General features: G+C 33.1%; 1 protein-coding gene across 2 annotated transcripts; it reads right to left on the reverse strand.

The window, feature by feature from the left end:
• Positions 1–565: 565 nt before the first annotated feature.
• Positions 566–15,375, reverse strand: LOC117338760 (cyclin-dependent kinase 1-like). 2 transcript variants are annotated; one of them, XM_033900078.1, is made up of 8 exons: positions 15,343–15,375; positions 14,745–14,835; positions 10,763–10,919; positions 8,995–9,118; positions 8,163–8,333; positions 6,999–7,162; positions 5,489–5,630; positions 566–4,092 (listed from the first exon to the last, which is right to left on the reverse strand). In XM_033900078.1, exons 2-8 carry the CDS (start codon positions 14,779–14,781, stop codon positions 3,973–3,975), a joined length of 915 nt encoding a protein of 304 aa, XP_033755969.1. In that variant the 5' UTR covers positions 14,782–14,835; positions 15,343–15,375; the 3' UTR covers positions 566–3,972. The 2 variants fall into 2 exon arrangements, with proteins under 2 accessions (XP_033755969.1, XP_033755980.1); XM_033900089.1 differs by lacking the exon at positions 15,343–15,375 and adding an exon at positions 15,286–15,303.
• Between the last annotated feature and the right edge of the window lie 12 nt (positions 15,376–15,387).

Consider the following 15,387-nt stretch of genomic DNA (forward strand, 5'->3'; position numbering starts at 1 on the left):
GTCAAAATCCAATAAAAACTTTTTGACTAGTAGCGATTCGAAGCAAATGTTGACCGACGGACCATGCGCCATAACATAAGCTCACCAGACCTTTGGTCCAGGTGCGCAAAAAAAAAAAAACCTGATAGAACTATGGAAATGATTCTAATTATAAGTAAAAAGAAAGAACAACAAATTAATTTAAATTGTTTATTTCTTTTACATCGTGATCAAATAAGTATATAAATATACAACAATTAACTTTGATCACTAATTGAAATATATTGCATGATATCCTTCTTACACAACCACACTGTGCCATTCAAACACAACAAACACACAAAATGAACAAAAAGTACCCACACACTTTCTATAATCAACTCAACAATGATTAATTTGTTAAATGCTTGTTGAATACCAGCACTGTATCAACATATTTACATAAATTTCATGAAAAATTGATATCTTTGTTAAAAAGGGTTTATCAAACTTGTGTAGCTATAGTCAACCCACAAAAGGCTAGCTGCAAGAATTTTGTGACTAGCTTTAGCTTCAACACTTTTAAGCATCAGCTGTAATTTTTTTTCTTAATACTGTACAAGTATCTGCAGCACCGCTTTTGAAAAAGTAACATGTATATAGACATTGCCTTTTGACCAATGTAGGACAAGTCACTAACCAGAGGCCAGCAACCTAATACTGGGCGTTAAATATTAGTGTTATTATTTCCGGGTTATCTGACCTAGTTTGCGGATATTATATTTTGCGCAAACCATGCATTTGTTAGGTAATTATTTTCGTGCTATATTAAAATGGCCGCGAATATTGCAAAATGAAATGCCCCAAAAATCTAATCAACTGTCCACTTTGCAGCCGAAAATGCTTGCGTAAAGAAAAAGATTTTTTTTACACAGGTAGTTCAAAATCTCAAAATCGGGAATCAAATTGAGCATTTCCTTTACATCGGAAAAGGCATATATGTCGATGATGTTGATTTACTGATTCAAGAATAACAGATTCTTACATACAGATCATGTTACTGAATGATGAAATGCAAGCTTTGCAAATATGGTTATACTACATGCAAGTATTTAAAATCACAACTTTCAACATTTTAATAAAATGGTGATATTCATCCATTGAACACATTTGTGGAATGGTAATCTCATGCAGTGCTGGAAATCCTTGACAATGAAATATTTAAAGGGACGTTGTCCAATCAAAAAAAATATTTGATGGAAATTTTCAAAAGCAAAACTTGTCAAATATTGATGGGAGCATTTTCAAAACAAACCACTGCCTTGCTTTTGCAAACAAAAAACTGAAACTACCAGGGACCTTTGACCCCTTGAAACTCTGGCTTTTCCTGCTTAGATAGTAAAAAAGGGCACATTCCCTTAAAGCTGCATTGATCCTCAACATCAGTTGTCCTTGTTAATTGTCTGTTTAACGAGCAAGCTAATTTGACATCTGTTCCCATGTACGGTTGGTCATAGTACTGGAAACAAACTATATTGAGAGAATTACTTGTAAGATTCAAGACAATGATATTTTTTTCTTAAATGTTATTTTTGTCTGTAAATAAGTCCCTTTAAATATTTAGTTCATAAAAACAACCACATATTAGAAGATCTAAATATTAAGTAGTAAAACGAAGAAATAGGGTACCAAACATGCTGTGAACATACACACACAAACTTTACTCTGGTCATAACTTGCTCACTACAAAAATTTGTGAAGATGCTGAAAAATATAGAAAAAAAAAGGACAAAGAAGTAACAGAAGGCAAGAAAGGAAAGATCATTAGAAGAGATAGAGAGATGAGGAAAGTTTGAAGATGAAATGAAGGACAGATAACAGTACTACAATATAATTGGCTAAAAACAATAATTAGGTCATAGTTCACTGTTAAATGTTACATTGTAATTTTAGCAATCAGATTCATGACATGCAATTAACATGTTATGGAGATGTATCTATACTGGAATAGCCATTTCAGTTTTGGGTTAAAAAGAAATTATTCGAGTTTAATGAAACAGAATAATCCAATGGTTATTTCCCCCTCTTTGTCATACTTTCTGATAGGGGCATATTGTAGACTGTGCGACTTGCTCTGACAATGTACTTGGTTTTTATTTTATGAATCAATGTTCTAAAAAAAAATCTTTTGCATCTATAAAGTGATTTATTAGAAATCCAAAAAAATTGTTTTTAATTTTTGTATAAAATGTGATTTGATCGGATGTGTAATATGTACATGGAAAATTTCAGTTTGTAAGTGTACTACACATGTATGTTCATTGTATGTGTAAATGGTGGCAATTATGCACTCCAAACAATAAATACATATGTATTACATACTGTTAAATTGGTGATGGGCGTTTCCTGTCAGAAAAAAAAAAATTAAAAAATTTTCCTATTTCAAATTATGAAAAAGTTCATTTTAATTATATTTGTATGTAATATGAATTTATCAATAAATTTATGAATGTGTTGCTTTTCTGAAGGTTATTAAAAAAAATGAAATTGTATGCATTATGACAAAATCATTATGAAAATGACTTTTACAAAGATTGTTTTAAAAATACAAAAATAAAAATAAAGTTTTCTTTCTGTTGCTTATGATGTAAAATGTGCTGATGACAGTAAAAAAAATGAAATTTCATATATAAAGTGAAAATTTTCTTGACCACTGATTTTTCATAAACCTATAAACGATATATACACACATTTAGTTTATTGAGACTTAAAATAGTCTTATGGAGATCAAGGAATAATTCAGATGGTTTGTGAGAATCTTACGTCCTTGTAAAATCAGATCTTTCATTTGCAATTCTATGATTAATATGTCATTTTGAGAAACTTGATTACTACTGCCCGTAGCCAGAATAACTGCCTACCTGGCAGCAATCGATCATCCACAGAAAAAAAAAACCAGTAGCTTTGATATTATAATTATCATGATTTAATAGAACACAACACATTTTTTCTCCGAAAGCACCAGCATATATATATTTTAACTGGAATTTTGATCAACCTTAGGAAATATTTGTTCTTACTTTCGTTTTTTCCTGGCAAAATGACTATTCTTTATACAAACCAACAGCGTTCTGGTTTTGCTTTTTAAGTCAAATGTCATGTAGAGAATAATGGGAGATAATGAATATTTTCAAACAAATATCTCAAAATTAAACATTCAGAGGTAGGAAAAAATAGGAAGAAATAAAAGTGAACATGAAACAAGGGACACAAATAGCCACTTTTATAGTAAAAATGTCAAAAGTTTAAAAACTTTGACAAAAATTTCTCTTTTAAAAAAATGGAAAAACTCAACATGAATTCCCCTGAATTTCATCCCTGAATGCTAGTGCTGTATACGTGATTGGCGTCGTAAAATCTGTATTAGATTCTGCATAGACAGGTACACATATGCATGAACAACACAACTTTTGAATTTTGGCCTCGGATATCAATCTTACAAAACACATCCTATCACTGAGGAATGATCTTTACATGTTAAAATTTGTGAGGTCATTTTCTTTCAAATTACATATAAACGCACTATCAAAGATCTAAAATGAAAAGGCTTAACCGACTATCTCCTCACAATTCTATAAAGCACTATAGCACACAAATTTCAAAAGCATTTTTTCATAGATAGGCACTATTCATGCACAAGCACATCGTGAAGTTTAAAATGTCTTGGTTTTCGGCTGGTTGTAACTTTCTTAAGGTAACTGATTCATTCTGCCTCAATTAAAAGAGATTCATAACCATATTTGAAAGAAATAACCTTCAAAGAATTATGAGCACATGAAATAGTGATCTATTTTCCTTTAGCTAACAATTAAACCATCCGATCGTCAATGGATGCACTCAAAATCAGCTGCCGAATCCTATGTCAGTTTCTTTATCATCCTCTTAGGCAGCCAAATCCGTGAACTAATTTTGAGATTAAGGTCCTATAGCGGTTTTCTCATGTGTGACTAGAAATCAAAATCCAGGAGTGGTCAGGTTTGCTGGAAGTCCAGATTTGTCTAAGTTGGCAAAGTAGGTATGGTTGAGCGCTCTCTTGGCAGAGATTCTGTATGCAGGATCATAAATCAACATTTGCTGAAAAGAGAAAAAGAACAATTCTGTAAGTTCACATGCTTATGTCACAAGGAGAACTTGCAATTCCACATACTTAATTCTGTAAAGTGATTTCAGAGGACAAGAATTGTTTTTAGGGTCAAGTGGTAAAAGGGGTCAGGGAAAGAGGAAACAGTGAACAGATGTTCTATAAAAGTTAATACCTGTTTTTTCAAGATCCAAAAAGATATATATCAAAAAGTGACACAGAACTATGGTTTGGTTTGGTTTGGTTTATTTTTGTTTAACGTCCTATTAACAGCCAGGGTCATTTAAGAACGTGCTAGGTTTTGAAGGTGGAGGAAAGCCGCGGAGTACCCGGAGAAAAACTACCGGCCTACGGTCAGTACCTGGCAACTGCCCCACGTAGGTTTTGAACTTGCAAACCAGAGGTGGCGTCCCCAGTTCACAGAATTATGGACAAAAATTAAATGAAGAAAAAACCAAATGGAATCTAAAAGTTTTGACAATGAAGCCTACTAAAGGTTAGGTTAAAAAAAATTGAGAGTTGATATTTGGACATAAAGAGTTTTAATACAATGGATTGAAAATGCCATGCCATATGTGACCCTTTAGAACTATTGACAGCTTTGTAAAAATGTGTCGGATGTGTCCACATTTTGGTACAGTAATAGCCAGCCTATCAAAGGAAATATTGTTCCATCTTAATTGGTCATTTTAGAGACAATAAGGATGATTTCGTCCTTCAGCAATTCAAAACATATACCCTGTTTTAAATTTGCTCTAAATTGTTTTTAAGAAATGTCACTTTCCATGTTCGTAAAAAAATCAAAAAAATTTGTTCGGAATTCTCAATACAGTTGCATTCAGAATACTCTTCACAGAGTGAAATAATGAATAGTTATTTTGATGTTTAATTCCTTGAAATTGTGTATTTATCAGCAATTACGTGGATTTATCTAAGTCGATCGTGAGCCACACGTTCCGTACACATACGATCTCACTTGAGCATGTTCTCGTACTCAGGTCCAAAACGATGTATAACATCTCAATTAACATCAAACAAAACTTGAAATGATATAGCAGTACTTAGTTATTTCATACTTGATTGATTGATGGGGCTTAACGTCCTTGTTCCGGTTATAACCGAGCCTAGGACACGTTATTTCATACTTCTAAATTAATCACCTTATAAATCCAGAGTGCTGCCAGAAACTGATAACGTTCAACATGTTTATTTACGGAAGCTGTAACAACACGCATGCGCAATTAGGCAAGGGTAACACTAATGCCTTGATCTCGTGCGGCAGTCCCTGACCAACTGGCCATATAAAATACGATCTGACTGTGAAAACTACCGAGGTACTCTTATTTATCGTCTGCACTGTAGATCCAAGTATACCATATTTGTTTGTACCTGTAAGATGTCAAGGCCGGTGTTGTCAAGCTGTTTGACTGCTGAGGCTAGCTGGTTTGTCCTCCAGTTAGGGAATGTTGGTTTATAGTCGGGCATATTTGTGACTCCGGGCCAATCTTCTTCAGTGGGCGTGGTCAGGGTTCTGTTTCATAAAGGAAAGGTTGAGAGCAAAAAACCCTTAAGGGCTATTCCAGTTAAAAATGTTATCCACTAGCGGACTTCCCTTTTTGAAAAGGGGTATCACCAACAGAAGTGATTTCTTTCAGATCGCCATATGGAATAGAAGCATTTTCTTCATTTAGGGTACCACCCAAAGAAGCGATTTTTTGGTCAGATTTAATGAAGCAGTCATTTAGCGAGATAGTTTTAATTGCCTAGTATATTATAGTTTGATTAAGAATTGGTTGCAATATTTTGGACATTTACTGATGTGTAACATACATGGAACTATTGATACTTTGATAAAGATACAACATACATGCACTATTCACAGCAAGATTTCAGAAAATATTTGTATATATATATATATATAGGGTCTAATAAGTAATAACCACCGTATAATCCATTATAGGTACTGGATCCTAACAAACAAATGTTCATTGGATGCGTATTACTAGAAATAGATAATTGTCAAGTAGTAATAATGACAGTACAGACTAGTAAATTGTCAAATTTTCGAGGCAATCTGCCCCTTTATCAAGACACATGTAAATCAAATACGATCACATATAGACATAGAACATAGAACAGTTACACATAAATATAGTGGGTACAAACAACAATAAATATTGTTATGTTGTGAAAACGATCCCCCTCAGCTGATAATTAATTCGCCGAGGGCCTATTATGATTAATTAGAAACATCTTAGTTGGTGTACAGATGGTAAAAGTAAATGAATAAATGAAAAAAGAAATCAAGAAATCTAAATCAATATTTGATCAGAGATGGGAAGATGTTTTGGAAAGATGTCAAGTGATATATGATTTCCGGTGTTTAAGTTTTTCTTTCATGATATTGGTGATTTTAAAGGAATTTGGGTTGAGCACAGATTTTATACTTCAGCATGAGAATAGTTTCATTGAATATGGGCCCTGGACCTGGTCAAGTTACTTTGTAGTTTTCATTGGTCTCAGTGTGTAGAATCTTTCTTTGTTCTAATTATATTCTAGTTTTACAGATCTTGAGGTTTAGTTTTATTTAATGTCCTATTAACAGCCAGGGTCATTTAAGGATGTGCCAGGTTTTGGAGGTGGAAGAAAGCCGGAGTACCCGGAGAAAAACCACCAGCCAACGGTCAGTTCCTGGCAACTGCCCCACGTATGTTTCGAACTCGCAACCCAGAGGTGGAGGGCTAGTGATAAAGTGTCGGGACACCTTAACCACTCGGCCACCGCAACCCCTTGAGGTACAGTTTGTTTTGCCTCAAGATATTAACAAATCAGTATTCTTCTTTACTGTTTTAAAACGACAAGCTTAACTTCAAATGCAACTCAGATTTGTCTGACTCACCTGAATATTCGGAATAGTTGATCGATTTCTGAATCTCCATGGAACAGTGGTCGTTTTGTTATCATTTCAGCAAATATACAACCAATACTCCAGATGTCAACTGGAGTGGAATACCTCTGACAACCAAGCAGGATTTCTGGCGACCGATACCACAGCGTCACAACCTACATAATATTATTCAATAGGTTTTACACAGAAGCAATATTAGCACATAATATTTTTTCTAAATTGTCACACCAAACAATGATGTCTAAATGTGAATATGGAAACTCCTATCCTGGAATCTTTTGATGAAACATTCTAAACTATTTTTAACAAGAGTACTGCAGGGTAGAACAAAGTACACCTTTTAGTATAGTGTTATATATAGTGATGGGAAACAGTTTCACTTTCAGATCTGAATATCAGAAACTCAAAATCGATCAATTATGCAATTATCAGTTTTCTAAATTTAGCACAGATTTGCCCTCTTGTAGAAAATTTATGTACAGCTCAAGTATATATTTTATAACACGTCGTTAGCCTTTGTTATCAATATTTTCAATACTGAACACAAACAAAGCATTAAACAGTTGTTAATTAATATAATTAAATCTCCTTAATTGCTTGTAAACGACCAATGAATATATCAGTAAAATATAAGATCAACAACTTCTTGGTTCAGAAACATTACAAAAATATGTAAAGCCAAAGATTTATGAACACTTTCAGAAATTTCCAATTAATTTCCTTATCAAAATCGTAATCAATAATTTTTTTCCCACCAAATTTTGATCATCGACCCACCACTAGTTATATATATATACTATTTTGCAATGAAATAAGATTTGCTTCATCTAATGAGTGGTTATTTCAATACAAAGTTCATAAATATAAATTTTCTAACAATTTGAGAAATACAAGAAATTAGAACTTAATCTCCAACTCATTGAACACCATGTCATATCATGATTATAAAGCCTACCAAGTTTCTAAGAAATCAGTAGGAAACTGCAGAAAATCTCCAGACAAAAATGTCAAGTAAAGAAATAAATGGAAATTCCAGGGAAACACCTACATATCATGATCATAATGTTCGCAAAGTTTCAAGGAGATCGGTCAAAAATGTGGAAGGACGAACAGACAGACAATGCAATACCCTAAAAGGGATTGTTACCCACTCACCTCATGTGTGTACACCCTCACAGGGATACCGAACGCCCTTGCCAGGCCAAAGTCTGCCAATTTGATAATGCCTTTATTGTCGATGAGAAGGTTCTGTGGTTTGAGGTCACGATGTAACACTCGGCGTTGGTGACAGAACAGTATGCCCTGCATGATCTGGTATAGGTAACTCTGGTAACACAAACAACAGATCAGGTTTTATGTACGTTCCACTCTAACTAAACTAGAGGTGTGAAAAAGTGTCTTCCGAAAAAGAGGTTGGGGTTGTGTAAATGTTGGGAGTGAAATTTCCTGTTCTTCAAAAGAAAAAAAAAACTACAAAAAATTTACAAAACATATTACCTATATAAGGGATTATTTTCTCCCATCAAAGTTGTACAAATCAACTAGCCCACATCTAGGGCTAGAATTTTTTTTCATTATTTACTATATATATCAGAGGATTAAGGTAGAAAGGACAGGGGTTTTTTTTCACCAAAAAAATTGTCAGTGGATCCGGCTCTAAATATGCCTGATTGTGCACTTTCAGTAAAAAATTGTAAGTAAAAATGAATTTAAAATTTGGAGTTGTAATGTAACCAAAGAGATGAGATTTTTATACATATACGGAAATTCTTTAGAATACATTCTCAGACAAGTTGAGCTCTATGAAGAATCTGCCAAAATGAACCAATTTTCATTTCGTGTGTGTATCAGAAAGATCACTGATTGTTTTTAGAAATCTAGAGTCAGCTGAGATTATAAAATGTATCCTAAAGCACACACAATGACGTTTTAACAAACTCGTCTACATAAAGACGCAGAATTTCTTCTTCCTCCTCTGACCACTTACCTTGACCAGCATTTTGTCCATAAACTGACCAGACGGTATAGAGTCCATGTATCGTTTCAGGTCCATTGACAGAAACTCAAACACCAAGAATAGTTTGTTCTCCTGCATGAGGACATCTTCCAGTCTGTAACAGTCAATTTTTAATCATTAACTACATGTATTATGATTTCGGAATCAATAATCGGAAATTTGAAAATCGATCAATTATTAATTATGATCAATTTTCTAAATTTAGCACAGAATTGCCTTTTTGTAGAAAATATTATTTCACATCTTAGCCTTTGTTATCAATATTTCAAATACTGAACACAAACAAAGCATTTAGCAGTTGTTAATATATTTGAATCTCCTTAATTTCTTGTAAATGACATATGAATATATCGGTAAAATATAAGATCAACTAATTCTTGGTTCAGTAACAAACATTACGCAAACCTGAAGATTTACAAACACTTATAGAAATTTCCAATGAATTGTCTTTTCAAAATCCTCATCGATGATTGGTTTTAATTTTTTTCCAAACTTATTTTCAATCATCACCCCACAAGTATCATTAACTACTATCCAAACTCATTAATTGAAATAAAATCCAAGTCAATTGAAACAAAATCTAAGTCAGTGGGAACTAATCTAAATATTGTTGACTACAGCATTTCCTACCATTCAATCTAGATTACCACAAAAATCTTAATATTAAACAGATTGATAGCCTGATGCAATTCTATGATAAAAATAAAACCCAAATTTTAATATGGAATAACACAAGAGATGATACAACGGGCACCATTAAGACTCACTTTATTGTTTTAATCACCGGACAGCCAGATTTTGAATTGAGACAACTAGTTTGGCAGCCATAGCTGGGTGTTATTTATCAGACCGCAGATTACCTCAAAGGGGTCAGAGGTCATGTTCCTCTGGAACATTTTGAAATATTAGATGCAAAATTCTTGCATTCCTAATTTCCCGCTAAGTCTGAATTATTGAAGTAAATGATGAAACTTAAGTTCATGCAAATGGCTGGAACTATTAACAGGACTGGCTCACCCTGGCTGTCCAAATCTTCTGACTACTGTTAGCGTCAACCCCTTTTATAATAGATACCTGATATATAAATAGATTTTCATTTTTTTTTCTTAATCTGATTCTCCTTGATTAAATTATTTTCTCATTGTTTTATAAAAGTAATGTACATGTTATGAATTTAAGGACAAAAAAAAATATGTGTGTTTATGGTTCCCAACAGACCCTACATTTTGACTGCCTACTCCAAGCAATTTTCTTTTACTGAATACTGTCGGGTCCAAATATAAAAACTACTAGAGCTATATAGCTACCTGTAATCAAGTAATAATTCTACCCAAACCCAGGAATTCCCCATAAGGTTAATAAATTTAATTGTATGGATGGTAGCAGTAAACAAAACCTGGCATCCTAGCCTCCTAGGTTGTAATAAAATATTTTATAATTTAAGAATAGCACAAAGGAGGGAATGTTAGGAAAAACACATCAACATGACCAGTTAAGCTATCGATGGCAAGCACAATTAACTTATGATTTTGCTAAAAATATGTTCGAATTGACTTATTCCAAATAATATACCACAAAAATAATAAAATAAAATAGAGAAATAAAATAACTTTCCTACCTACTGACCCGAGCAATATTCTCAACTTGTAACTCTAAACATATATATCTTTTCATTTGGCCTAAACATCCAACATGACATCAAAATGGTCCCTCAGTAGCTAATACAGTATGAACATACCCCACAATATTAGGATGCTGTAATTCTTTTAACAAAGATATCTCTCGGATTGCTGTGGATGGAACACCTTCCTCCTCGCTCTCCAGACGGATTTTCTTTAAGGCAACAGTTCTGTTAGACTTCTTATGTCTGCCTTTATACACAACTCCATAAGTTCCTAAAACATCAATGACAACAAAATTTCTTTACAAACATTTGTGGAAACTGGCAAGATATCTTTTACTTTAACTTATCTTATTTAAAACAGCATGACTTAAAATCATATCATGTACCAATTTTGCTATTTCCTCATTACAAATACAAAATAATCAGATTATTTAATCATTAAGTATTTAGTAGAATGATTTTAAGCAAAGTTTTGTGCTAATCTGTGTTAGTGTCATTTTCATACACCGTTTTCGAGACCCCCTGGACATTAGATTTTTGTCAAAATTTTTCACGCGGAAAATATACAGATAGAAGTTTTTTTCAGCATTTTCAGCCCCAAAAAGTACCTGCGGCTGCGCAAGTTACGCTGAAGCGCAAATTATACGGGATTTTTTTATGGTAATCAAGAATTAACACTGCCACTGCTTAACAACAAAGACACACAAATTAACCCATTGTTCATTATTTATTGAAAGTTGATGGCTGTGCTCACGCTATCGATCGCATTTTGCGCATTTCGCGAAATGTAATCACTAATTGCGAAAATATAATTAAGTATTTTCGCAACTTTTGTGAAACTGTTTTTAACCTAAGACATACTATAGACTGCATAAATATCCCCCTGTCTTTAATCTTTAATTCAACCACTTACGTTTTCACTAATTACGATGTCATTGCATCTAACTTTTCCTATGATTGAACTACATGATTAGCACATGTCATGTATGTTACGGAAACGGAAGTACTTAAATAAATCTGAATCATTTGAGCGTTTGTTTGATGGGCAATGCTTTGTAAAGCGTTTAGATAACTTGGGCAAAAACATGGCAGCTGTGACCCTATGGCAGACGAATGTTCTGCCTGTGCCGCAAGCTTACGTTGCTCTAAAAACAAAATGACAATTGTCTGTTCAATGTTATTTCAACTTTCATTAATTGTATGTACAATATTATTTAGTATTTAACAAGTATGTATCATTCAATGTCTTGTATCACGAACATATTACATAAGGTACAATTCACGGTAAACTCCACGTTGTGACAGGGCTGCAAAATTATTTGTTCAGGGCGATTTATGTATGAAGCATCTATTTGGAAATGCATCTGTTTGGAAATGCTGTGAATAGGTTATGCAGCAGATATTCTCCAAATCCAATTACTTATAATTATCACAAATATGATCTAAAGGAATAGGAACAGTCGATTCAATTTTCGCAAAAAAAAAAAAAAAATACGTATATAAAAAAGATTAAAACATCAGTTGTGGTTTGAAAATCAAGTTGAAAATAACATTATTTCAGTGTAATCTAAAGTGCGTTCTTTTTCAATATGAAAATAATAGCAGCTAAAACACAACTGTTTTGGTATGATACAATGCTTTTTTAGTTGGTTGAATATTTTTTGTTTACGCTGAGGTAAAACATGATATTTGGCAGTATTTTGTAATTTATAAATTCGTAAATAATGAACACTTTTAAAGCCTGCCTTTACTAATAAAATAGTTTAACACATTGTATTAATATATTAATATATATCAAACAAATATGCGTGTGCTATATTTAGTTATCAAATTCTAAGCAATAACATTGTCTTGCTAAAACCATTTCTTATTTGCTAAAGAGAAAAAAGGTATTTTAGCAACTTTTGCTAAAGGATTTTTACGCCTAGAGTGAGCAGAGGATGGCATGTAATTTCCAATATTCAATGAATTTTGATTCTCAGTAATTACAGAAGTCAAATACAAATTTCTCAGAAATATGACAATCCCTTCAATCTCAAGAGTCAAATCTTAATTTGTAGAGGAAAAAAAACAACAACAACAAAAAAAAACAAAAAAAAAACACAAGGGTATACAGGATGCCCTTTTTTGAGACAGTTTGATAGCATAATTGTACAGTCTTTTTTGGTCATAGCACAGGAGTTTGACATCCAATCAATAAAAATATACACATATATCCATGTTTCACCTGGTGATTTTTTTATAGTATACAGGGTCTTTATTACTTATATGTGTATTATAAATCTTATTGATAGAACGTCCTGTGGTTATAGAACTTACAAATATGGATCTCACAAGTTTTGTTGTAACACTTGATTTTGATATGATTTTGTGAAAATTTTAGGAAATCATCTCTTCGAATTCTATGGTTTAAATTATTTCAACACAAAAGAAAACATTTGAGGACATTCAAGGCATGACATTTAAAGACTTTTCCAGATAAGTACAGATATCCCAGGACTTTTCTTATCGGTAATACGACGGTATGATCCATGTTATTTCAGCCATCATCGATAGACATCAGATAAATGACCAAAAGATATATCAACAATAAATAGTATCTGGGGCAACCAATAGAATTTTTCTATATCCTCTTTTGACATAGTAAGGATGGGGTGGGAACTTAACCCAAGATTCTCAAGTCGATGCTTTAACTGACTGGCACTAAGAAGTTAGGCTCTAAGGGAGTTGTTATCAGTTTTAAAATACTTTAGTGCTCACTGCTTACACTGTTTTTGTGATACTAATTCATTATATCATCTAAAACAGTGAGACAGACAATTTTTAGTAATTTGAGCTTTTCCTTGATAAGTTTGTTAATCAGATATTTTATCAGCGAATTGTTATCATATATACTATTTAATATACAAAAATAGCAGCAAATAGTGTAACGGAACTGGTTCTCACGTCTGTATTTTCATTTTATACTTGATAACCTCTCGTTGAACCGTAGTCTCAAGGTATTTGGAAAGTATAGATATGCAAATTATAGTTCATGGTCTTTATTTCCTGCCTGTTTGATGCATATCTGTGACAGCACTTTGCACGTTATCCTTGGATGTTCAACGGAAATAGTTTTGTTTAGAGATTATTTCTAGTCAGGTGAATTTAATCCAGGCTTTTGATTGGATTCATACATCTAGGACATGCGATATAAAACAGTGTTCCCAAGTACATTCGCTGATATTACGATTGAATTCATGGGCCGACGGTCACATATTGTCTCCCTTAGGTGCGATGGGTTATATATGGTATGGGAGATTATTAGCAATTAGTGGTATGAGGTTCGGGGTTCATCTCAAAGGATGCTTGTCATGTGTTGATTTTCAAGTTCATGTTTGCCTTTACTGCTGCGGTAGGTGTGTTGTTTCTTGTCAGTCCTTTCTTTTCATTGTTAATAAATCAATGTTAAACGTTTAAATAGAGCGGTCTTTGGTCATTATTTCCTCAAGTCAATGGTACAAACAACTCAATTTGAACCTGGATTGGTCCGTAAAAAAAGGGCAGTACATGTACACGGAGTAGATGTACACCGCTTCCGTTATTACAAAAAGTATAATAAAATACTAATAAAATAGAATCACATCTTCAAGGAATTTTAGATAAAAGAAACTTCCATACAATTTTTTGTTACACATTATATAGTTATCAATTAAAACTCAATGTTTTTTGAGGATATATCTTAGATCCTATGCGTTTGATGTACAGGGCAAGAAAAAACCCAGGTCTGATGGCCCGGGGCCAGTAGATTTTGTCCGTGGGCAAGTAAATATTGGTGACTACAAAATTTCTCATTTTTTTAGAGTAACTGAAGATACTACTAATTCAGTTTAATTGGACCATTATGTTTCACCTTTGGGCAAGTACTTTTGAACCTAAACTTGCCCGAAGGACCAGTGATGCTGAAATTTTTCTTCCAGTCGTGATGTAACAAGAAATTATCCTTATTTTTCAAAAAAATATCTGAAATTTAATCAAATTGATGATATTGACTCTAACAGAATATTACACAAATGTATATCATAACCTGCCCCTGTGGCTGATTACCTATACCCACCTTCGCCAATTTTCTCGATTTTGATGTAATCCTCCATTGTTCCTCTCTCAGTGTGAAATGATATCTTCTAAGTTCTGTAGATAATTCGTTTCTGAAAACATAAGAATCCCATAATTTACATGGTTGTTCTCAATGTCCAGGGTGTTATTACTAACACTTTAGTTTTTTTCATGTATTCGTATTTTGTTATTCCTTTAGCTGTTGTGTTCGAAACGGAAGTGAACCCGCTCAAGTTTGAACATGTTGAAATAACGAACTATGATTCGAGTTCATCAATTAGCAACTCAACTACTGCAGCATACATCTCTCATGTGAAAATAAAATTGATGGAGACATTTACTACAAATAAAAGAGATTAATTAGACCTACATTGCAATTTTCGAACTTTTAAAAATAACTTCGTCATACATCAATCGTACGCCAGTTGTCTCATAAGAATTTGTTATTTTTTGGTAGGTTTCTTGTTTCTAGAAAATTAGAAGTGATGTCGCCTTCATTATATATCGCAATCAAATGTTTTTAAAGTGAACATACAGTTTACCTGATTCATAAACAGATAATTAAGCGAAAAATCATTCACACATGTGAATCTACAAACCTTTCTCCACTTCAGAAATGCCGCTGTTTCGAATCAACCAATCAA

This window comes from Pecten maximus, chromosome 1 (assembly GCF_902652985.1).
Source record: "Pecten maximus chromosome 1, xPecMax1.1, whole genome shotgun sequence".
Classification (NCBI taxonomy): Eukaryota; Metazoa; Mollusca; class Bivalvia; order Pectinida; family Pectinidae; genus Pecten; species Pecten maximus.

Bases quoted from the DNA above. Each gene is read 5' to 3' on its own strand.
- LOC117338760 (XM_033900078.1), bottom strand. From the start codon at position 14,781: ATGGAGGATTACATCAAAATCGAGAAAATTGGCGAAG. The intron at 10,920-14,744 runs GTGGGTATAGGT...TTGATGTTTTAG, and splicing joins AATCGAGAAAATTGGCGAAG to GAACTTATGGAGTTGTGTAT. The intron at 8,334-8,994 runs GTAAGTGGTCAG...TTGTGTTACCAG, and splicing joins TGGACAAAATGCTGGTCAAG to AGTTACCTATACCAGATCAT.